Source organism: Neophocaena asiaeorientalis, unplaced genomic scaffold, assembly GCF_003031525.2.
Source record: "Neophocaena asiaeorientalis asiaeorientalis breed wild unplaced genomic scaffold, Neophocaena_asiaeorientalis_V1.1 scaffold130, whole genome shotgun sequence".
In the NCBI taxonomy this organism is placed as follows: Eukaryota; Metazoa; Chordata; class Mammalia; order Artiodactyla; family Phocoenidae; genus Neophocaena; species Neophocaena asiaeorientalis.
Genome location: NW_020173397.1, coordinates 11,881,829 through 11,905,964, shown reverse-complemented (window position 1 = coordinate 11,905,964; position 24,136 = coordinate 11,881,829). Strand labels below are relative to the sequence as shown.

The following is a 24,136-nucleotide window of genomic DNA, read 5'->3' as shown; positions in this document are numbered from 1 at the left end:
GCCAAAAATATAAAACAGTGGGAAGTTCAAATTAGTTCACTTCTTCACAAGAAGAAAGCAAAAAGCAAATCTATTGTTTAATGTCACATTGCTTGCCCCCAAATTATAGGAATATATATATCAAAAAAAGGAACAAAACCACATTAACCAATAAATAAATAACAGACAAATTAACTTCTCACCTGCATCTAATTTCATGAAGTAGGTTGGTTTCTCAATAACAATGTCACACTTAGCATCTTCTACTGGTCTGAAGTTGAGCTGCGTATAGCTTTGTAGCTCAGCAAACCTGGAATTAAGAATCAAGAGATACTTTCAAAGGGATCCTCCTGGACTTCCTACTGAAACCTTGTAACTTAGGATCTTTTCATTAAGCAGATTTTATTTCTAGAAAATACTCTCATAAAGACATGTGGAATTCTCAAGCTTACTAACATTTATGCAACTTGATATCAATCTTAATGTTGAGACTAAAAGCAAAAACGATTTTAAATTTCAGCCTAATGTGCAAGACCAACCGGGAACTTTGCTGACAAAGAAAACATTTACACCTAGAGTTGACCAAAAAACTCTACCAGTAAAGTGGGAAGATTTAAAAAGGTTTCTTGCAGTCTGACGAGGCTCAGAAGTAACACTGACCCAGAGAACTTTCTTGGATTCTGAGAAACATGGCATTCCTAGAATTACCAAGTGCCTAGGAAAAACAGCAGACTGCTGTGCTTCCCAGAGGAAAGGAAAGTCTGTTTCTCGGAAAACAACTTTGGAAGCCACTTGGTACAATTTTCTTTCATACAAAAGGAGACAATCACAAGTTAACCTAAAGATTGCTGTAACTCTTCATCTTTGAGACCATGTCTGAGGTAAGACAAATCAAATAGAGCCTTTTAAAACACACATAATGCTGAAATATTTATTGTAGTGGCTTCAAAATCAGGTCCACAAATTCTGTGATACTTCTTCCTTCAGGAGGTAGAGATGAATATCCTCCCCTGGAGGGTGAGTTGGACTTAGTGATTCACTTCTTTTTTTTTTTTTTTAATTTATTTATTTTTGGCTGCACTGGGTCTTTGTTGCTGCTGCTCACGGGCTTTCTCTAGTTGTGGCGAGTGGGGGCTACTCTCTGTTGCGGTGCACAGGCTTCTCATTGTGGCGGCTCCTCTTGTTGCAGAGCACAGGCTCTAGGCGCGCGGGCTTCAGTAGTCGTGGCTCGTGGGCTCAGTAGTTGTGGCTCGCGAACTCTAGAGCGCAGGCTCAGTAGTTGCGGCGCACGGGCTTAGTTGCTCCGTGGCATGTGGCATCTTCCCAGACCAGGGCTTGAACCCATGTCCCCTGTATTGGCAGGCAGATTCTTAACCACTGCGCCATCAGGGCAGCCCTAGTGATTCACTTCTAATGAGCAGAATATGGCAGAAGTGATGGTGGTCACTTCCTAGATTAGGATATACAAAGATCGAGGCCTCCATCTTGGGACATGCTTGTGCGCTCTCTCTCTCTCTCTCTCTCTCTTTTTCCCTCTCGCTCTCTCTCTTTCTCAGACAACATGCTCTTGGGGAAGCTGGCTGCCATGCTGTCAGTAGCCCTACGGAGAGGTGCATATGGTAAAGAAATGACACCTCTGGCCAACAGCCAGACAAGAAAACCCACAGATGACATGCGAGCTTAGGAAGCAGATTCTGCAGGCCCAGCGGAGCCTAGAGAGGGCCACAGCCCTGGTCAAGAGCTTGACTGCAGCCTCCTCGGAGACCCTGGCCAGAGCCACCCGGCTAAGCTGCTTCCAAATCCTGGCTATCAGAAACTTCGTGAGATAATAAATGTTTATCGTTTTAAGCTGCTAAATATCTGAGTAATTTATTATACAGCAATAACGAATACAAATACACCCTAGGGAGCTATCATGATATCAAAAGGTAGCGGGAAGCAAATATCAAACATTTATTTTGGATCTCAGATATCAAAGTGTGCTAGGAATCAAAACGCCCATGAGAAAACAGGAACTCCTACTGCAAAAGTCTGTTAAGTCAAGTAAGGTCCTGCTTTGCAGAGTAAAATGATCGACTGTTATCCTGAATGGCTTACTTAGCATGAATGTTTTTGTTTTGTTTTGTTTTGTTTTTTGCAGTACGCAGGCCTCTCACTGTTGTGGCCTCTCCCGTTGCGGACGCACAGGCTCAGCGGCCATGGCTCACGGGCCCAGCCGCTCCTTGGCATGTGGGATCTTCCCGGACCGGGGCACGAACCCGTGTCCCCTGCATCGGCAGGCGGACTCCCAACCACTGCGCCACCAGGGAAGTCCTAGCATGAATGTTTGACCTCAAAAATGAACTCTCTTTGACATAAATCATAGCAATTATTTTTTTTTGATCTGTTTCCTAAAGCAAAGGAAATAAAAGCAAAAATAAACAAATAGGAACTAAGTAAACTTTTTTTTATTTTTGGCCACTCCAAGTGGTGCGGCATGTGGGAACTTAGTTCCCTGACCAGGAATCAAACCCGTATCCCCTGCAGTGGAAGCATGGAGTCTTAACCACTGGACTACCAGGGAAGTCCCAGGACCTAAGTAAACTTAAAAGTAGTTGTAAGCAAAGGAAACAGTTGACGAAATGAAAAGACAACCTACAGAATGGGAGACTATATTTGCAAATGATATGACAGATAAGAGGTTAATATCCAAAATATGTAAAGAGCTCATACAATTCAACATCAAAAAAACAAACAACTCCATTAAAAGATGGGCAAAAGAACTGAGTAGACATTTTTCCAAAGAAGACATGCAGAGAGCCAACAGGCACATGAAAAGATGCTCAACATCGCTAATCATTAGGGAAATGCAAATCAAAACCACACCTGTCAGAATAGCTATCACCAAAAAAACACAAATAACAAATGTTGGCAAGGATGTGGAGCAAAGGGAACCCTCATACACCATTGCCAGGAACGTAAACTGGTGCATCAGTTACCAATGGGGAGAGGGAATTGCGGAGGGGCAAGACAGGGGTAGGGGATTAAGAGGTTCATACAATTAGGTATAAAATAAATAAGCTACAAGGATATATTGTACAACAGAGGGAATACAGCCTAAGAGGTTCAAACAATTAGGTATAAAATAAATAAGCTACAAGGATATATTGTACAACAGAGGGAATACAGCCAATATTTTATAGTACCTATGAATGGAGCATAACCTTTAAAAACTGTGAATCCCTATGTTACATACCTGAAACTTACATAATATTGTACATCAACAATACCTCAATAAAAAGAAAAAAATGAACATTATATGAGTGTCCTGTGTGACTGTAAAGAAGAGCATGACAATTTCTAGGATGACAGAACAGTTCTGTAGCATGATTGTAATAGTGGTTACATGTACCTAAGCATATGATACAAATTTTATAGAGCTATACATCCTCCTAAAAAATAAAGAATGCATGTAAGCATTGATGAAATCCAAATGTGTTTAGTTAATAATATTGTACCAATGTCAATTTCCTGGTTTGCATCATTGTGCTATGGTTATGTAAGATGTTATCATTAGAGGAAGCTGGGGTAAGGGTACAATGGAAACTCCTTGTACTATTTTTAAACTTGTTTTTGTTTTTGTTTTTTGTTTTTTGTGGTGCGTGGGCCTCTCACTGTTGTGGCCTCTCCCGTTGCGGAGCACAGGCTCCGGACACGCAGGCTCAGCGGCCATGGCTCACGGGCCCAGCCGCTCCGCGGCATGTGGGATCTTCCCGGACCGGGGCACGAACCCGTGTCCCCTGCATCGGCAGGCAGACTCTCAACCACTGCGCCACCAGGGAAGCCCCTTTTTAAACTTCTTGTACCATCTTTAAACTATTTTTAAATGTCTACAAATCTCAAGTTATCTTAAAATAAAAAGCTTTTAAAGTACCCTAATTCTTTAATATCTAAAGATGGTAAATTTCTTGATAGAACTAGTTAAGTATTCAAAATGTTTTAAATCAAAATGTGTTCTCCAATCAAAAAGCTTCTCAAAGGTGCTTAAAGTCAGGGTAGTGTTTACCTTTGGAAAGGAGGATGGAGGTTGTGTCTGGAAGGGAACCTGGGTGGATGATGGTCTATTTTTGACCCAGGCAAGAGTTACTCAAGTGGGTTCACTTTTTCATAATCCAAACTGTACATTTCTCTATATGCTTGGTATGTACTTCAGTAAATGTATATTTTTTAAAAATGTTCCCCAAAACACATGCAGAAATTATGAGTTAAAAAAATTCAGTTTTGAACTTTTTTCTTTCATTAGCAAATAGTAAGTACTATATCATACTTCCGAATATTTTATAAATATATATTTAATTCGGATACAACTGATGATTCACTCTGGAGCCACCACTCCCCAGAAGCTCAGGCCAAATTATCTACAAATAGAGTAACATTTTCCATTTGAGAAGACAAATATTTCAGAAACATATTTTCCAAAAAAAAAATCTTACCAAGACTGCAAAGGGCTTTTGCGCTGGCCTTGAGACATCAACATACGAATGTCAAGTTTACAGTGTCCTCCAATTTCCCCGCTCTGGAAAAAATCTTCCTTAAATCTGGTGTACAACAAAAAATTAAGTTAAGTTTGGAAAATTTTTTCATGACTCTGACACGTGGGTTGTAACTAAACTGGTTTGCCAATTTCCAAAATCAGTTTTTCATTAGAAGTTAACTCTTTATAATAGAATATTTCAAACATACACAAAAGTAGCAAAATGGTATAAGGAATCTAATGTACCCATCACCCAGTTTCATAATGATCAACTCATTATGACCAATGTGGGTCATTCATCCCCTCCCCCATTCCCCAACCTCATCACCATATTATTAGGAAGCAAATCCAAGGCTTGCAAATCCTGAAACTGCAAATATTTCAGGATTTCCCTTAGATTTTAACATCTCCCACTGAAGTACCTGTCGTGGTTTCTCTTGATGTTTCTTAAATCAAGGTAGAGATTGGTCGCTCTGCAGTACTGAAGGTAACGGGAACACACTAGACTTGAGTCATTCTGAAATAAGGTTGAGAAATAAGAAAAAAATAACTGCGATTATTAACAATTCCAGGACAGACCGGACTTGTCTGACATCATGCTGACAGCATGTTGCCTTCAGGTTCCAACCACACGATGTGATGAAAAGTGCTTCCCGAAGACCACTTGTTTTCCCCGGCAGACACTGGCCAAGCATACTTTTACCAATTTGCACACTTTTAGGTTACTACGACGCACGCTTAAATGTTCTATCACCTTCAAACTTTAGAGAGTCAGCAGCTGTATTTGTGGTTAATTTCACCCTCCTGGAAAAAAAATAATGCACTCAGAACCCTCACTAACCCCACAGCTATGTGAAAAAGCATTTTCCAAAGACCAGCCAAAGGAAACAAGGAAGAATGCACCCGTCAGAGTCATTAAAATGCAAGGCAGGAAAGGCAGTTTGCCAATTTGAATTAGAGGTACTTTCTGCAAACCTTAAAACCTGTGAGAGTCTCTGTCTCCACGGCAGCGTGAGAGCCATGTTTTCTAACTCACTGAGGTAAAGGAGTTTTTGTTTGTTTTTGGGTTTTTTTTACTAATTTTTATTTTGGGCTGCATTGGGTCTTCGTTGCTGCGCAGGCTCTCTCTCGTTGCGGTGAGCAGGGGCTACTCTTCATCGCAGTGCGCAGGCTTCTCATTGAGGTGGCCTCTTCCATTGCGGAGCACGGGCTCTAGGTGCACGGACTTCAGTAGTTGTGGCTCGCGGGCTCTACAGCGCAGGCTCCGTAGTTGTGGTGCACGGGCTTAGTTGCTCCGTGGCATGTGGGATCTTCCCGGACCAGGGTTTGAACCTGTGTCCCCTGCATTGGCAGGCGGATTCTTAACCACTGTGCCACCAGGGAAGTCCCTGAATGGTGTTTTGGAATCTCGAGTTGGTAAGGGGTCATACCCATAGCACAAAACCTAACAAGGCAGATCTTGGTGAGGAAAGCATTCTGCACACCGCCTTGGAAGAGGTGTGCGAGGTGGAGATGGGGCCCTTCCCTGCCCTTTCCACACGAACAGCTAAACTCCAAACAAAGTGTAAAACGTCGTCTGTTAAAGACACCCCTCAGCAGTACAGGTTAATGCCTTGCCTCCATCTTCTGGTTCAGCCACCTTGCTAGAATCGCTTGAAGTTCTTTCACGTGACACCCTCCAAAAGCACTATACAGCATCTATTCAGTTTTGAAAGCAGTTGGAAGCCATGTCCTCCTTTCAAACATATCAGATAGTCATAGTTTGAGGCAATTAAAGTATTTCTGGGTTTAGAATTATTCCCCCCAACATATACTAAAGAAGATAGGTTGATAAATTACATCTTTATAAATGCCCTTGCAAGTAGTTTGGGACACGTGATACACCCTCACCATGCTGTGTTTGTTAGCACTTTGCAGCTTGCAAAACGCTTTTCTGTATGTTTGCTGGCTTGATTCTCACAAACAGTATAGCAGATAGGCAGGGCAGGTATTACCGATGCCACTGGACCAGAGAGGGAGGGATTCCTTTCATAGTGCCATCTATCTTGTTTTTATATTATGATCTAACCACTATGAGTGTAGGGGATTAAGAGATACAAATTATTACGTATAAAATAAGCTATAAGGATACCTTGTACAACACAGGGAATATAGCCAATATTTCATAATAACTAAAAATGGAGTATAACTTTTAAAAGTGTGACTGTGTGGGCTTCCCTGGTGGCGCAGTGGTTGAGAGTCCGCCTGCCGATGCAGGGGACACGGGTTCGTGCCCCGGTCCGGGAAGATCCCACATGCCGCGGAGCGGCTGGGCCCATGAGCCATGGCCGCTGAGCCTGCGCGTCCGGAGCCTGTGCTCCGCAACGGGAGAGGCCACGACAGTGAGAGGCCCGCGTACCGCAAAAAAAAAAAAAAAAAGTGTGAATGTGAATCACTATATTGTATATCTGTAACTTATATAATATTGTACATCAAGTATGCTCCAATTAACAAATGAATAAATACATACTACGGGTGTTTCTGCATAAACACACTCGTTTATGAAGGGGTTAAACACCCACCATTCCCTTCGGCTGGCAGAGCACATGGAGTTCTTCCAGCCGCTCTCCAGAATACCCAAAGTCAGCTTGCTTCCAGAATATTTCCTGGGCTGATTCAAGAGTGTCTGTCCTGTTAGAAAACAAAAAATTCTGTGATATTCATCTTTTTACTTTTCCTGGACCTTAAATTTTCTTTCTAAGTGTTAAATTGCTAGAAGTCAGTCATTATTTTTTTAAGTAAACTATCATAATTTAAAAATCTATCCCTCACCACATGATGTAAGCAAAATAAGTTATTTATAGACTTACTCCCTTATAATAAAAATACAAAATGGAAAGGTATGAAGTTAGGATCATCTGGAACTGAAGACAATGAACTGTTAATTACTGTATTTTCTTTACCCCGTGAACCTTGCGTGTGTTGGAAATACTGATTATACTTAACTCTCTTCTCCAGAACCAAGAGAAACCATCCATTTATCTTTTTAGCATATGCTGGGGGAAAATATTTTCTGTGATCCATACTGTTTTCTCTCTCTGGCAGAGGAAATGAGAGCTATTCCCGTCCCAGAGGGAGACAGTCAAGTTGAACTCATGACTGTGTAAGCAAATTAATATCTAAAGGAATTACTATCTAATACCAAAAGAGTCTAGCTGGGGATTGGAGCCTCAGCATACACTGCAGAGAAAGTAGACAAAGTACAGGGGAAGAGGTATTCCATCCGGAAACTTACCATCCCATATCCACGTAGGTGCAAACAGGGTAACTAAACCTGAACTCTGGTCTGCAGGACTTCTCATAACCCCAGCAGTACTTTAAATTTTCTAAGTGTTTCTGGAACATAAGAGGTATATGTTTAGACTTGTCTACCTTCTTCTGACATTTAGAGAGGACTCAGATTTTTTTCCATGAGGAAAACAAATTTTTATATAACTTTCACCTTCATGTTTTATAATACTTATTCATGCAATAGAAATATGTAAATTCTAAAAAAAAGCAGTCTCAAGTTTCTTAACAACAATTATCCTTAATCACCAACCCCTCCCCCACCAGGCCTGTCCTCCCACCAAAAATCTGGGTTTTAGCTAGACTACCACAGATCATTTGAACTGCCATTTTTTAAACTTAATTAATTTTTAAATGAAATATAGTTGATTTACAGTGTTGTATTAATTACCGCCATACAGCAAAGTGATTCAATTATACATATATATATATATATATATATTATATATATATATATATATATATATATATATATACCCACATCCTTTTTTTAATTTATTCTTTTCCATCATGATTTACCATAGGATACTGAATATGGTTCTCTGCTCTACAGTAAGACCTTATGTATCCATTCTATATATAAAAGCTTACATCTGCTGACCGCAACCTCCCACTCCATCCCTCCCCTAACCTCCTCCCCTGAATTGGAGTTTCTTGAAGTAGCTTAATGAAATCAGTGAGGAAACTGATCCTAAAATCAGTCCCTAGAGAGTCACAAAAATTGGAATTTCTTTCACCAGAAGAATCACAACTAAACCGAAGGGATCAGCAGCTTTACTCATCAATCGAGATCAGCAGAGATCCCGGAAGATGTCACAGCTCTGCAGCCTTTGCGGGATACAGCAGCTGCTGCCGGCCAGGAAGCTTAGGATGCTGTTCTGCGAGGCCCCAGGAGCAGTCCTGATCTGATTCCCAGCCCTGCCTCTCCGCATGCTTCCTGTGCCAGCACCATGGGAAAGGAAATGGCTCACAATGCCCTGTTTTGATCTCTGAGGCCTCTGAGATGTCTGAACGGGCTCCAATCTGAAACCTTTCCAACAACTAAAACAGAAGGAAGGCTGCAGTCATAGTCTTCATTATTTGGAGACAGAGGTGGAGGTGTTATTACCAAAATGAAGTGCTGAGAGATCCTCTGAAGTGCAGATTAAGGAGAGGTGTGAAATTCTCCAGTTACTTTTAACTAGATATTCTTTTCTGCATCAAATCTAATTCACTTCATTTACAGAGTATACAAATAGTATAGGCTGCCTATATATTTCACTAGTGATTTAGATTTAAAATCTCACCTTTGTGAGTGGGACATAATTCTTAGCAAAGTTGAGTCACTAAGAAGCATTAGATGAAATACAGACACTGATTGACCCACAGTTACAACCAAGAGACTGAAGTCTACTTTCAGGTTCAAGTTACAATGAGGAACTAGTGAACCAGCCTAAATTGCTTCCTTTTAAAAATATACAAGGAGAGAATAGTATTTACCTTATAAGGACAATGCGAGTCTTTCTTACAGACCATGGCAATATGCCTATTATTGTGCAAAAAGAAGGGAATATGCTCTTCCGGCAGGCGGAGGCTGGCATAGTTGAACAGAGGGGCACCCAGAATGCCATCAGCCTGGGGAGGAACCTCGTCTTGGCCACTCAGGGGAACTTCATGAAGCAATGCTCCAAAGACAAGCAGCATGAACATAGCAACCTCCAAACCTAAAGGTCGAATTGACAACATCCTCATTAAGACATACCCTTTCAAAGCCAAAGGCTCAAGGGCTAAGCACAGTTACAGTGAACTTCGCTATTTCACTGAATAATGTTCCTTTAGTCTACAAATATTGATTGTGCACTTGTCATTTGCCAGGCACTGTGTTGGGAGCTAGGTATACAGAGGTGAACAAAGCAGGAAGGACCCCTGCTCTCACGGAGCTTACAAGCTAGTGGAGTAGACATAAACAATCAAATAAATAACTGCAGATGATGACAAAGGCTGTGAATCAAATAAACCGAGGGCTGGCAAACTTTTCCTGGAAAGGGCCGGGTAGTAAATATTTTTGGCTTTGCAGGCCAGGCAGTGTTTGAGACAACTCCTCAATAGGGCCTTTATCAGGAAAGCAGCCATAGCTACGCTAGAGGAAAGGGGGCTGTGTTCTAATAAAACTTTATTTACAAAGATGGGAGGAGGACCTTGATAGGACCCTGTCTGAGTAAGTAAGGTAACGTGATACACAACCCAGTACGCTGGTTAAGCATATAGACTTTGAAGCTAGGCCACTGAGGTTTGAGTGTGGCTGCAGCCTAAACTGTTTGACCTTGAGCAAGTTATTTAATCTTTCTGTGTCTCAGCATTTCCATCTGTAAAATGGAAATCAGAATAACCCTTCCCCATAGGGCTGTTGTGAGTTAAATATTGGTAACGTGTCTAGATGTGCCTGGCATGTTAAATGCTACGTTAAGTGTTTATTAAATAAATGTTTAAAGCTACATGGGATGGGGTGGGGTTGCTAAGTAACGTTTGAGCTCAGACCTGCCAGATGAGCAGTGAAAACATGCCAGGAAGAGAGAAGAAAGGAAGTACAATGGTTCCAAGCAAGTGTGTACCTGCTGAATAAAAACTAACAATCCCTGCAGTATGTGAGAATATGCTACTTTTCTAAGTACCAGGATGCAGCAAGGAACGTACAGTTGAAAACTAAACTCCTCAGCGCTCGTGGAGCTTACATTCTAGGGGGTATAATAGCATCTATGGGGACTTCCCTGGTGGTCCAGTGGCTAAGACTCTGTGCTGCCAATGCAGGGGGCCCAGGTTCGATCCCTGGTCACGGAACTAGATCTCACATGCTGCGACTAAGACCCAGCACAGCCCAATAAATAAATAAATAAATATTTAAAAAAATAATAATAACATCTACGTTATTAACAACTAAGACTAAAACTAAGAAAACTCCAGGAGTGAGTTTTCTTAGATTGCCTCAGGGCTGTGCCCTTGAACTCTCCCTGCCCCGCCTCAGTATTGTGAAAAGAGATGATGGTCACGGCCCTTACTGCATTTCTAACTCACCCTAGAAGGATTAAATCTCTTAGAGCAGATTTCACTTATATTTCACAGATAATAATCGTGCCATTTTGGGTTCACTTTAGTGGTTTCTTTGCTCTATTTTTTTTTAAGTGGTCTTCCCACCAGATGATAGAGCCCTGGTACACATGAGCAGCTCCCCAGCAGGGTCTGCTGTCACTGGAGCACACTGGAAAACCCAGCGTTCAAAATCAGTCTTCACTGACTATGGGCGATGAAGATGGAGCCTTTAGTAATAGACTGCTATGTTCAATCAGGCCTCAAGTCCCAAGGCCAAGTAATCATAACTAAACAGTTGGGACACCAAGAAGAAATCCCTTTCCCCTCTGGAGTGGGAAATACAGTGGCTCTTTTAGGCAACCCTAAAAGGAGTATATTGTTATTTGTTATAAAGCTCACCTGAATTAATATTTTTAGTTGGGACTTTTATCCAACCGTGAGCTGAAAGCAATTTCACAAAAGTTAAAAATACGTATTAATAGCAACAGTGACTCTAATTATAATGAAAATATTTACCTCTTTAATCCTGAGAACCACCAAGAAGCTGTTATGATGTTTCAGATATCTAAAATCTGTCAGAAATGAAACATATTACCTTAAAAGGATGTTAAAATAGACTTTCACATCCAGATGATATTTTGAATTAAAGAAAATATTAAGAGAGAAGATAATTTAACAAGATATACCTGTAAGCAGAGGGACTGGCATGTGGTGAGACACGCCTTAAGCAGAAGGCCTGGCTCAGGTGCCCTTTCCTGGCCTTAACAAATACATACTGCTAAAAGCAAGGTTGCAGGTCATAACCCTCAAGACAGCAACTTAACAGAACAGATTCTAACAGCGAGCAGGAAGGAGATGACCCACTTTCTACAGGCACCAACTGGTACAGGCCAACAGGACACTCAGCGGATAAAACATTCCTCGGAGAAAACAATCTGCCTGGTTCGCACCAAAGTAATCCGACTCACCGAATCAAACTGCTCCCTAGGCTCTACTACAAATCTGAGCTTTCAGATTCAACAGGCAGAATGGCCAATCCTTTGCTCATCCCTCCATGAAATAGGTCACTGCTATGACCAAGTCTTGACCTTTGGTTATCCAAATCCATTGTCCTGGACTGAGCTCTAGCCATAACTAAATCCACTGATCCACGAAGGAGTAACACTTAGGTCAAGGGGGAAATCTAAAGACTCAGATCAGAAACCTGGCTTTTGCAAAGAGCATGCACCCACTTGCATAAACTAGGAGGGGCTGCTAGTGCTTGAAAGCACAACCTCGGGGCCTGGCAGAGCCCTTCTGGTGTTGAGTTCTCTTGCAAGAGCCCCTGAGGGATGGGAGGGCGCACTTCCCCAGCAGATAGAAGCTTTAGCAGCTGAGCTACTTTTTCCTTCAGCACAAAACAGCTGTTTCCACAGGCCTAAGAAGGAGAAAGGAAAAAGGGAGAAGCCTGAAAGATGATGAGACATGAAAGCCCGAGGCTGATAGGGAACACAACGGGTGAGAGGGGGTGATGTTCTGTGACAGAGCTTGCAAAAGTTTAAAGGAGGCAGTGGACGGGTGAAAAGTTAAACGCATCTGAGACCCACAAGGACTCCTCCTTACTGGTCGCCCCGACAAATGCTAGAAGTTTTCCACGGCAGGAAGTTAGAAAGGGCCTGAGATGCCCAGGTGAGGTCCACCAGCTGTCTGCTAGAACGTCAGTGAAACCAGGGCGGGGGGGGTCAGCGGCAAGCGCCCTTCGGCGGCCTCGATGCTGCGCAGGAATCAGGGCGCAGAGATCCCCGGGGACCGCCCAACACCCAACACCCAACACCGCACTCCCCACCCCCGGTCCCTGGCGCGCCTGGGAGGGGCCTGGAGAGCGGCTCCGCCCCGGCCTGGGAAACCCGGTCAAGGGGGAGCCGGCCGGGGAGCCGGCATTCTTCCCCGCGTCCGGAGGGCCCCCGGGGTCCCGTGCGCCGCTACAGGCGCCATGAAGAGACCGAGCGCTCGGAGTCGGGAGGGTCAGGATCGCCTTCCCCACGTCCGCCTCTTCGGCCCGCGGGCGATGGGAAGGCGCAGGCGGACCCGTGGAGAGGCGCCAGCCCTCCGGGAAGCCGCGCCGGGAGCGGGCAGAAGCGCCCACCGCGCGACCGGCCCCAAGAGCCGCTCAGACTGCCGCGGCACACAGGGGGGCGGGTGAAGGCTTCGCGGACCCCGGGGCGAGTCCCACCTGGAGCTGGGCGAACCGGGGCTGCGGAGAAGCGGCGGCGGCGGCGGCTGCTCCGGAGGAGGGAGTCGTCATAACCGGCGACTGCAGCTCACCGGAAACCTCGGGCGCCGGAGCCGGGCCAGGGGGCGCCCGGGAGCTCCCGCCGCGCCGGGGGCCGCCGGGGCAGAAGCCGGGCCACGCGGGCCGGGCGGGGGCTGGGAGCGCGGGTCCCGATGGCAGGTCCGCGGGGACCGGGCTCGAGGGGCACCGTCTGCGGTTCCCTGCGTTCTCCCGCCAGGGCCAGAGAGCCAGGCTGGACTGTCCTCCTTGGGAGGAAGGGATAAGGCGCTTAAAGGACCCTGGGACGGGTTGAGTAGAAAGCCTGACTCTCCTTCCCTTCTTCCTTCTCATTGCGTTGCATTGAGGCGGAGTTTTACTGTTTTCTTAATTAGAGCCGAAGTTGCCGCTCTCACTTTCATACGTGGGGCCTGCCCGTAGTTGGCAGCACTTTCTGGTGGCCAACCGGAGGATGGAGGATTCTTTGGAGTCCTTGAATATTATGTAGTAATACTCTTGCCTCTCTTCGTAACTATCCGAAAACTCTCCAAGGTCAAATGCCGCTTTGTGGAGTTGTATTTTTATCGTTGTATTATTTTATAATTATTTAAATTGCAATTGCTTAATTATTTTATCATAATTATTTGAACGCCCATCTCCCATACTTCTACTCTTGGCGCCCTCGGTTCTCATAGTATGCTGCGTAGTACAGAGCCACAGTTAAGGTGAGCATTATTGATTCAACTTTAACTGATCAAAGTTGGTATCATCAAAATAAACACGCTCAGACACATAAAACCACCCGCATTAAGTACTATGATCATAAGAAAATACAACAGTTTGTTACCAAAGGCTTACATAATCTTCAAATAATTTTTTCAGATACCTTTATGAGAACAAGTTCCATTAGTAACTTGCTAAATGAGTAACATTATCTGGATTTTTTCTTTCAAATAATAGCAATGCAAAAACACACGGTACTTGATATGTGCCAAGGATTATTCTAAAGCACTGTACAGTATTAACTCGTTTACTCTTCATGTAAAAGACTCTGCCTCTAAAGGAAGTACTGTTCTATTATTTCGTACTTTGCCACCCCTTACCAATGAAGCAGAGCAACTTTAAAAAGTGCTTTCTCAGCTTACTTGCCACCAATCTATTTTGTCACATACAGGAAATATAGCTTTCCTCTTAGTTGTTTCAAAATGAATAAACAAGCTGGTTTGCCCCTGAGTGATATGTGATAAAGATATAGAGAAAAATACATAGATTTTTTTAAAGAACGCATGAGAACAATATATGAGAAAGGTTTCTAAAAATATGTTAGTCTCATTGCAAGAGCAGACAAACCAATCCAACTGTTGGGAGGTGCACATGGTGCTATTTTAAATGGCTAAATATTAAGTTGTGGTCATTCTGGCTCAGGGGAGACAAAATGTGATGGGGCTTTAAGAACATGAGGTTGTGTTCTATCGTACTGTAACAGCCATTCTTTACATAGAATTTCCCTCCCAAAATATTAATGTTAAAATTTAGTTTTAAACAATAAGCTCAAACGTCTATTAACAGGAGACTGATGAATAAACTATGGTATATTCACACAATGTAGAGCTATGCAGGCGTAAAAGAGGATTGAGAAATATCACTATACACTGCAGGATGTATTATTGAGTGGAAAAAGCACAGTAGAAGAAGAATGTGCAATATGGTATCATTTATTGAGGAAAGGGAATATATATGTATATATTTATGTATATAAATTGTTATTTACAAATAGAATAACAACATTAAAATGATTACCTATGGGGGAAGGAGGGAATATAAGTATAGGGGACAAAGAAGATAAGTTCTCTGAATATACATTATATACTTGTGACTTTAGAATCATGTGAATATTTTACATTATAAACTAAAACTAGGGACTTCCCTGATGGCGCAGCGGTTAAGAATCCACCTGCCATTGCAGAGGACACGAGTTCGAGCCCTGCTCCGGGAAGATCCCACATGCCACAGAGCAACTAAGCCCGTGCTCCACAAATACTGAGCCCTGCGCTCTAGAGCCCGCGAGCCTAGAGCCCGTGCTCCGCAACAAGAGAAGCCACCACAATGAGAAGCCCCCGCACCGCAACGAAGTGTAGCCCCCACCAGCCTCAACTAGAGAAAGCCCACGCGCAGCAACGAAGACCCAACGCAGCCAAAAATAAATAAATTAAATAAAAAACAAACCCAAATTTGCCCTTCATCATCCGTTGAAAAGATTTAGAAACAACCAACCATGTAGCAAGAAGCACCCCTTGTGCCCAGACTGTCATCTCGTTACACACTTTCCCATTTAAGGAACATGGGCTCCATAGAAAAATGGATTAATGTGGGGTATACACAGAAAAATGATCTTAGATATGGGGCAGGAAATGTACTAGAACAGGAGGAAGCAATCAAAGGCTATGAGGGTCATACCAAAAGGACTCAGAAACCAGTTTGAGAAGGTTCCCTCTGGCCAAAGATAGAATAATTTAAAGCATCAACAGGGTAACTGTAATGGATTGAAGCACAAACATATTTAAATATTAAATTCAAAAAGATCCAACTAATCGATCAAATACACAAGCCAAAAACCTTGCTGTTCATTTCGGATGATAGAAAGGAACAAACTTTAATTGTGAGAACTGGTAAATAAAGGAAAAGAATGAAGCAGATTTATCCTGTCTTTCCTATATGAATTATGATGCAAGTAACCAAATAGTTGATGAGGTAAAGTTACTTTTTACAGAAACATTTCAGACTTAAATAATCAAGTCCTATGTCTGAAATTTGCTTCAAAATAGTCAGTATGGGTTGAGAGGAACACACGTGAAGTATAAATGAGACAAAATGGGCCATAAATTGAATGCTGTTAAAAAGTAAACGTTAGTAAGTATATGGCTTTCATTATCTGCTGTCTCTTTTATATAACTTTGAAATTTTGAATAATCATAATTTTTACATTGCACTACAAGTTTGCTAAATGGGTTGTAAGTTTGCCACTCACACATTGGCATTTTGGATAGCTCACAGTGTTAGCAAAATGCTGAAGTATCGGCAGAATATAGCTTATTGGTTCTCTGATATATCCAACTTCTTAAACCATAAATCAAAGGTATTAAAATTTTAAGCAAGCAAATTTTATCTTATGCTACAGTTGATCTATATGCTTATGGTTTTACAGAAGAGCAGTAAGAGAAACAGCATTGTATAGTTAATGGTTCAGAGCATGGACTCTGGAGCCAAACTGCACAAATTAGTCTCAACTTTGCCACTTATATGCCATATGACCTTGAGCAATTACTTAACCTTTCTTCATTTTAAAAATGGAGATGATAATGGTATCCACTTTAAAAAGCTTTTTGAAGATAAAGTGCAGATATACAATCCCTTTTCCAAAATCCTTGGTACCGTGTATGTTCCTGATTTTTTTTTAACAGAACAGGGTATGCACACCATCTTACTACCTAACACCCTCATTGTGTCCTGGATCAGTACCCCATACTCTCACACAAAATGCAGCAAAATGAATGAATACTCACACTAAGTGAGATAAAGCCCTTAATAGCCTCATGTCAGTGAAGGTCAGGCTTTACTACCAAAGCAGATTTGACAACAAGCTTATTAAAGAAAGATTTGGTTTTCAGAGCTTTCTAGATTTCAGAACAGTGGATGAGTGATTATGATCCCATATAAGCAAACTGCTTAACAATAGCAAAGTAAGCACTGTTTCCTATTATCACCTATGACCACAGATATTTTTTTAATATGTTTTGTAAAAATTGTCATTTCAAAAGAGACAAATGGGCATGGCATTGTCTAAAACTGAAAGGAACACCTCTATCCACCATGCTCTGCCCATCACTACCTGTCAAAGAAGAGAGTTTAATGTTAAGCAAACAGAAAAACTTCCCATGAGCCCTTGCTTAGTATTATTTGAGGACAAAAAATGAAATTTACCTTACTTGGCAGTAGGTCAATATGGGGAATAAATTCTGGACAGCACTAAGAGTAAATTCTCTGTATCACAATTGTGGATTACTGAAGCATTGTGAGGTTTTGTTTGTTTTTTTTTATTTAAAAAAAGTAAGTATTAAGAAGAAAGATACATTTAATTTTTACTCTATCTTGTTAAAGGGTCTTGATTTGCAAAAAGTTAAATGGGTATGTGTAAAGGCAATAGCTTAAAAGGACTTTAAAGGATCAAAGTTGCAGAGTTCAACAGTACAAGCAATATGAACCAAGGTAACTTATGAATAGAGGATAACTTATTTTATCTGTTATTATTTGAATATAGAAATGTTTTATGACTTTTAGAAGAATATCTTGATACTGTTTAAGACTCTAAAAAGACACAAATCATCGTTACAGTAATTACACCAGTTAGTTACAAGAAGTAAATTCTTAGAATTATATTTTCCAAAAACATGTCTTCATTAGAAAAACTATATTTAATTCTAATAAAACACTTAGTAATATAACTCATAAAAATTTGGGCTTATCCTTATTTTCTTAAAATAAGAATTCCAAAGTTATATCTATCTTCATAAAAGAAAACTATCTTCACTCATTGGTACTGACCACTCTAAATTATGTTAAAAATGAAATATATTATTACTATTTTAAAATCTTTATTCAAATCAGATCCATGCTTATTATTTACATTATCTTTCATTTAGGGTTAAAATATTATATCCATCTGTAGTTTAAATCATACCTTTAGCCCTTTACAAAATATGAAGTTAAAGTTGTAATAGTTTAAAACTGAATAGAATTGGGGACATTAGATTTTTAAATGAAAAATTATGATACATTAGAACATACATGTATATATACTAGACAAAGAGTGGTAGAACAAGATAGTTATAGTAATTTTCTATTTTTTCTTGTGGCTATTTTCTATATATTATAAATCACATCCTTTAATAAGCATTTAAATAAAACTTTCAATTAATAAATCAAATGCCAAATGAAGGATTACAAGAAAAAAATTTTCCTGAACTTTTCTTTTCACTTACTTAAACCACATGTTTTCCTAGGTTAGAAATTATCCATATTTAGAATATCTTAAATCAAAGTATAGATACATTTGATACATCCCCATATGTTAAACACTGTACAAGTGGAAGTTCTCAAAAAAGAGGTAAAGAAAAAGAAAGAAATGGTACTCTCAATTCAGCTTCCCAAGAGTTAGAAGGATGCCCACAGTCTGTGCTTAGTTGTCTATATATGAAACAACAATGTTCACACCCCTCTATTCTTTGTTTATATTCTTGACATTGTTATCATTTATATTACCTATTTTCTTTCAAGAATGGAAACATCTGACTGCGATCTATTTTCTTTATTAAAATATAAATATTTTCTAGAATATGGACAGGTAAGTTTTAATGACAAACAGCAAAATACAGCAACCAATATTCAATAGGTATTCTGCCACTTAGTAGAGTTCTTCAAGAAAGCAATTCAGTACACCTTCTCAACTTACAAATGTATTGAGAAATCTAAGTGTATAATAAAATAAGGTCTGTATGAACATCAGCTATTAATTTGTGGATGAAGAACAATATACGGTAATATACAGCCGAAGACTTAAATATTAAATAGCTGTTTATCTTAAATAAACTGAGAACACTTTAAAATTTTAAGTTGATTTTATTAATGTTAATATGGATTAAGAAAAGAGAGTGTATAATATTATAAAATTGAAAAGTAAAGGAATTTTATTTCAATCTTTTCTCCACAACTGAAGGGTTTCTGGGTTTTTTTCCTCACTAATGGATATATTAAAAGAACAATTTCATAATTCCTAAACTTCTAGTTTCAAACACTTGACAGAATTTGCAACTTAAGTTTCCTATATTTTCTAATTCTGTACATTTCTTATTGCTATCAGTCTTGTCATTTTCTGTCAGCCCCTGGAGAAAAAAAAAAAAGCTGACAGAAAGCTACTATACTGCTTTTTACCACTAAAATATAGAAAATTAATTTTATGAATTTGGCTCACATGGAAAGAATATTTATTAATGCTACAAATCAGAGATTGACTGACAGAAATACTGTCTTGAATGCAAAAAGAACAAAAATGAGGTCACTTGAATTGCCCTGAAAGGCATTCCAAAAGCTTCAACATGGCTTACCTGTAGCTAAAGTTCTAGTGTTTAAAATGTAACTAGAAGTTAAGTGAGTGTTCCTACTTTCAAGTAAAGGCAGCTAAATGACTTTCAGTAATAAAATGTATCAAAATATTTCACAAGTCTAAAACACAGCTGAGAGGAAGGCATAGTTATTTTTTCAGCTATTTCACACTATTTTTCGGTTTAAAGGTTCAAGAAAAAAATTAAATGATAAACCACAGAAAATTGCAAAATGCCAAATTTAACTCCTATAATTTCTCTATTTTGTTATGAATATCAAACATATACTTTTAATGTGCCAAAAATATGGCTTTACAAAATGTGAACAATTAATTTTTAAAAAGAAAATTATATTAGTAATTTAATTAGTTTTGATTCATTTTATAGGGTAGTAAAACAATACGTCTTCAAAACTACTAAAATGTTAATGATACCATCACAAAATGACTGTAAGTAGATTCTTCCACTATTCAGTTATGCCTAGATAACTTTGAATAGCTATAGCTTTCTCCAAATGGGTACCAAAATTTGTACAGACTTAATCGTGAAATCTGAGTGAAATAAAATGAGACCACAAAACTTTTAAAGTTTAAATTATTTACCCTTTAAACTTCAGAAGGTGTTTTTTTTCCAAAAGAAAAATATTAGTTCAAGATTTAATAACTGCAGGTTTAATAATTTTTTTACTTGAACACAATGTCCATTTTCATAAATAGTAATTAGACATACTGAAGATTTAAGTGTGAAAGATTTCAAAGTGTCAATATGTCACTATCACTCTTTAAATGTTCTCAATATAAACAAAAACATATAAATTATAGATACAATTAGTTATATATCTACAATATATAACACCATTCTCCTTCCCTAACCATAATGACATGAGGATAAAGTAATAAATCTCTGTGCTATTCAAGGCAAAAAAAAAAAAAAAAAAAGACTGTAAAAAATAAATCTTTAAAGAATAGTTTTAAAAATAAAGTTCAAATACTGCACAAAATAATTTAACTGGAAATATTACTATATACTATAGAACAATTTTTTTCAATTTTTGAATGCTACAGTAAATTACACTTTCTAATTCTATAAAAGAATTTATTGGATATCTGTACTTAGATATTAAATGTTTACATTCAGTTTGATGGGAATGTAATTTTCAGAAGTTAACTGAGCCTTTGTCTTAAAAGCTCATCTATTTGAGTCTTATACATATTTTTTACATCTTCAAGATCTAATCGAAGTTCTTCTGCCTCTTCTGCTTTTTCTCCATACATCTGCAGAATAGTGTTGTATCTTTGATCCAAATCCTATAAAATATATTTGTTTACAATTTTTAAATAACTACAGAAAATCTTTAATATTATATTTATATTATCATAAATGAGCCACCAGTAAAGACATTACAATCTAAATAAAAGTATATAGTCATCTCTCATAAAAATTAAACTCATACCTCGGTCTGTTGGAATAAAAGAATAAAAAAAAAAAAAAAGCCAGATGGCTATTAATCTTAACATATCTTTTCACTAAATCTACAATTCTCCCCATATATAGCTTAATCTGTCTTTTCTCCCAGTAATTTCAGCACGTTTGATGAAATTTCAGTCTCTATGGTTCACTGTGGTTTAAGTATTACCTGGCATTTACCCCACAAGAAAAGTCAAAAGAAAATCTATTCTCATATATGGCTTAAGAGCAACTTCCCATACCAAATATGCTAATTGTGAGGATACATATAACATCATTCAATAAAATACTGCTCAGATCATGCAAAAGTTCAGGATTATTAATGAGCCTTGGCCAAATGAAATCTGGTTATTTTCCTGTGCTGAGACTCAACATGATTGTGAACATTACTCTGAATGTGTGATGTGAGAAGCAAGATAAGATTCATTTTTAAAGTTCTTCACTCAAATATTAATACTCTTCAATTATCAAAGAAAACACTAACATATACATATGCATTTTATGTAAACTAAAAATAAGAGTGAAGAATACTTACTCTTAGCTGAGTTCGAAGTTTGGGTATCTCCTTCACTTTCTCTTCAAGTTCATCATTTTGATTTGTTAATTTAACTAGCTCTTCAGCCATTATGGAGCGTGTTTTTTCTAGATTGCCAATTTCTAGCTGAGAAACATTACCAGGAAGTGATTTAAATCAAAGTATATCTTGTTTAATAATCCCACTAATATAAACATTTAATGTGCTATTTTTTAAGAAATAGATATGTGAACATATAACCATAAGCTAGCTCCTGGTAAAAGGAAATAGAGGCACAAAAACGGTTTCAACTTTCCTCAAAGGTATACCATTTATAGGGTTTACTATGAGAGATAAAGAACTGAAGAAAATTTAATCATCTGTTTGAAACATGCAACTCTACATTTTTCTCTAAGGAAATAGCATATATTTCAGTTATGCTAAATTACTACAAAAACCCAGAGAAATAAAAACAAACCGCCAACCATGCAGGTCACATTGGTAGAATCTATCATCAACTACCAAAGAAGTTCATTTGTGCCCTTAAGCATAACAGTGGGCTACACAAACATAACAGGTAATAAGATTATTCTGATCTATTTTCTTCCAATTCAAGGACATCTTCTTTAATACAGTAATATTTTCAACTAAAATCATATAATAAAAATAGAAGAGGAAAGTTCCACTTTCGAGTGTATCAAGTTTAACAATGAAAACAGGTAAAACGTTTTAACATTTGTCACAGCATTAAGTTTCTGAAAAGCAAGATAAGATGGGAGGATGCTCCACTCACGATGTTTCCTTTCATGTCTAGGATGTTATAGTTCTAATCTCTCTCATCACCTTTACTCTTTCCTCATAGGGGGAGCTGGAGCAACTTACCTAAGCAGAAAATCTGGGGAGAATAAAATGGCTATGCTCAGCTCAGCAACTTCCCTTTTTTCGTGTTTGGAAAAAGCTGCCTGCAAGGAGCTCTCTGCTCCTAGATGCCTCTCTGTCTTATCATGGCAGGCTGTCACACATGGGGTGGCCTACTCCAGCCAAGCATTTCCTGTGACAGTCTCCCAAATTCTGGCACTCAGAAGGCCCACTGAACTTTCATCCTTGGCTAATTTCTCCAACCAGCCTTTATCGTTAATATATATGATTTACTTGGGGCTTCACGTGTCACTATTTCATTTTATTTCTCAATTTGTTCAGAATGCAGGTGGAAATGAAGGGTGCTACTCATTGGGCCTCAAAATTTCATTTACTTCTACAGCACATTTAATTTTTCTAATACCTGTAAATGAGTAATTTCTCCTTCCCTTAGCTTTAGCTGAGACTGTAGATTTTCAATAATGCTTGATCCTGCTCCCATCCTTACAGCATCATAAAGATTGCTTCCATTTGCTGACACAGACATTGGTCCAAATGAGTGATCATGAAGCTCATCCTGTGTTAATTAAAGAAAGCATATATAGTTATTCAGTTACTACAGACTGTGCATAGGTGTCAAACAAAATGGTTTGGTCAATTCTTACTTTAAAATGTCTATGACTTTTTTCAAAGGCAGAAAACCATCTCTATTTCCTCAGTGCAATTAGCACTCCCTTACAAATATGCAGATAAATTGCCTACAGAATAGCAAGATCACGGTGAGAGTCGAACTGCTATCTGCATATTCTCTTTATCATTATTCAGTCTAAGAACTAAACACGTGTAAGAAATAAAACATCACCTGAGACATAAAAGATGTTTGTAGTCCTGCCATATCAACTCCACTTATCGAGCTTGAGCGTGACATTGTGGGAGTGCTAGAAACAGAAAATGACTTCCGTTCCTTAAGGTGTAAAGAAAAAAAAATTCAGTTCAGATTGAAGAGTAAAATGATAAATAAAAAAGCAATAAAGTTTTCTAGGATCAATGACAACAAAGATTCATTCTAATTTCCTCATAAAATGTTACAGATATCTTAAGTCTTATCAAAGGCACAATATTTAGTAATTTAAAGCGTAGACAAACTTGGTTAAATCATCTCATTTATATTATAACAACATAATTTGTTTTATTTTTAATGGAATGAGAATGTTTTTATTGGAACAATTATATGAACTAACTGCTTCATATTATATAACATACCACCAATTAAACCTATTCTTTAGAATAAGATTACCAATGAGATTTACAAACCATAAAGTTTCTGGCTTATCCACTTTATTTTTACTGTATTTTTTTAAACCAAATAATTTCAAAAGGTAATTTCAATCAATGCACATATAGGTAGTTTTAATGTATTACGCTTACTACCGAGTATACTCCAATCCTTTAAATACAGGAAACTCACTTTAGAAAAATTACCTTCATTAACCAGAAAGAAAGTGAACAAACCAGTTTCACTCCCAAGGTGCCTATGGGCCAAATGAGGGGCATCAGAGTCAGTGAGAGACCACAAAAATTCATTTTAAAAGGGGCAAGAGGTTCTGTCATTCAAATCCTAGAAATCACAGATATCTTTGCATAAACTCCAATTACTCTGGACCCACTCTGAGCAGAACACTGATTATACTACTAGAATTTATCACTCTATTGATTTTAGACATAAGAAATGGTATTTATAAAGTGTAGCTAAAATTACAAAACAAATAATGATTAATCACAACAGCTACAAACTGGTTACATCAAAAAGAAAACAAAATGTAATACCTTTTCTTTTATTGCTTCTTGAGTGAAAATTGCTTTCTTCTTTTCCTGTTCAACTTTCATTTTCTCCATTTCTAACTGACTATTCAACAGTGTCTAATGGAGAGAGAGATACAGTTAGATAATTTCTGTGATACTAAGTCATCATCATAAGTCAATCTCAAAGTTTAGGAACATAAGGT

The 24,136-nt window shown here is 38.8% G+C and overlaps 2 protein-coding genes across 12 annotated transcripts in view; both read right to left on the bottom strand.

The window, feature by feature from the left end:
• EOGT (EGF domain specific O-linked N-acetylglucosamine transferase) overlaps positions 1-13,207 on the bottom strand; it is a 32,495-nt gene extending 19,288 nt beyond the window's left edge. Inside the window, exons 1-9 of one of the 10 annotated variants that reach the window (XM_024747033.1) lie at positions 13,098-13,201; positions 11,402-11,457; positions 11,285-11,326; positions 9,299-9,522; positions 7,767-7,867; positions 7,054-7,162; positions 4,915-5,009; positions 4,452-4,556; positions 183-289 (exon numbers count right to left, since the gene is read on the bottom strand). In XM_024747033.1, the coding sequence (XP_024602801.1) occupies positions 183-289; positions 4,452-4,556; positions 4,915-5,009; positions 7,054-7,162; positions 7,767-7,867; positions 9,299-9,508 (727 nt within the window). In that variant the 5' untranslated portion in view covers positions 9,509-9,522; positions 11,285-11,326; positions 11,402-11,457; positions 13,098-13,201. Of the gene's footprint in view, positions 1-182; positions 290-4,451; positions 4,557-4,914; positions 5,010-7,053; positions 7,163-7,766; positions 7,868-9,298; positions 9,523-11,284; positions 11,327-11,401; positions 11,458-11,571; positions 11,587-12,471; positions 12,673-13,097 lie in introns of those variants that run through there. The other 9 variants (XM_024747034.1, XM_024747030.1, XM_024747032.1 and 6 more) reach the window with 9 other exon arrangements.
• A 5,582-nt stretch (positions 13,208-18,789) lies between these two features.
• TMF1 (TATA element modulatory factor 1) overlaps positions 18,790-24,136 on the bottom strand; it is a 29,550-nt gene continuing 24,203 nt past the window's right edge. Inside the window, exons 13-17 of one of the 2 annotated variants that reach the window (XM_024747004.1) lie at positions 23,958-24,050; positions 22,993-23,094; positions 22,555-22,707; positions 21,294-21,419; positions 18,790-20,598 (exon numbers count right to left, since the gene is read on the bottom strand). In XM_024747004.1, coding sequence (XP_024602772.1) covers positions 20,455-20,598; positions 21,294-21,419; positions 22,555-22,707; positions 22,993-23,094; positions 23,958-24,050 — 618 coding nt within the window. In that variant the 3' untranslated portion in view covers positions 18,790-20,454. Of the gene's footprint in view, positions 20,599-21,293; positions 21,420-22,554; positions 22,708-22,992; positions 23,095-23,612; positions 23,663-23,957; positions 24,051-24,136 lie in introns of those variants that run through there. The other variant, XM_024747005.1, reaches the window with a different exon arrangement.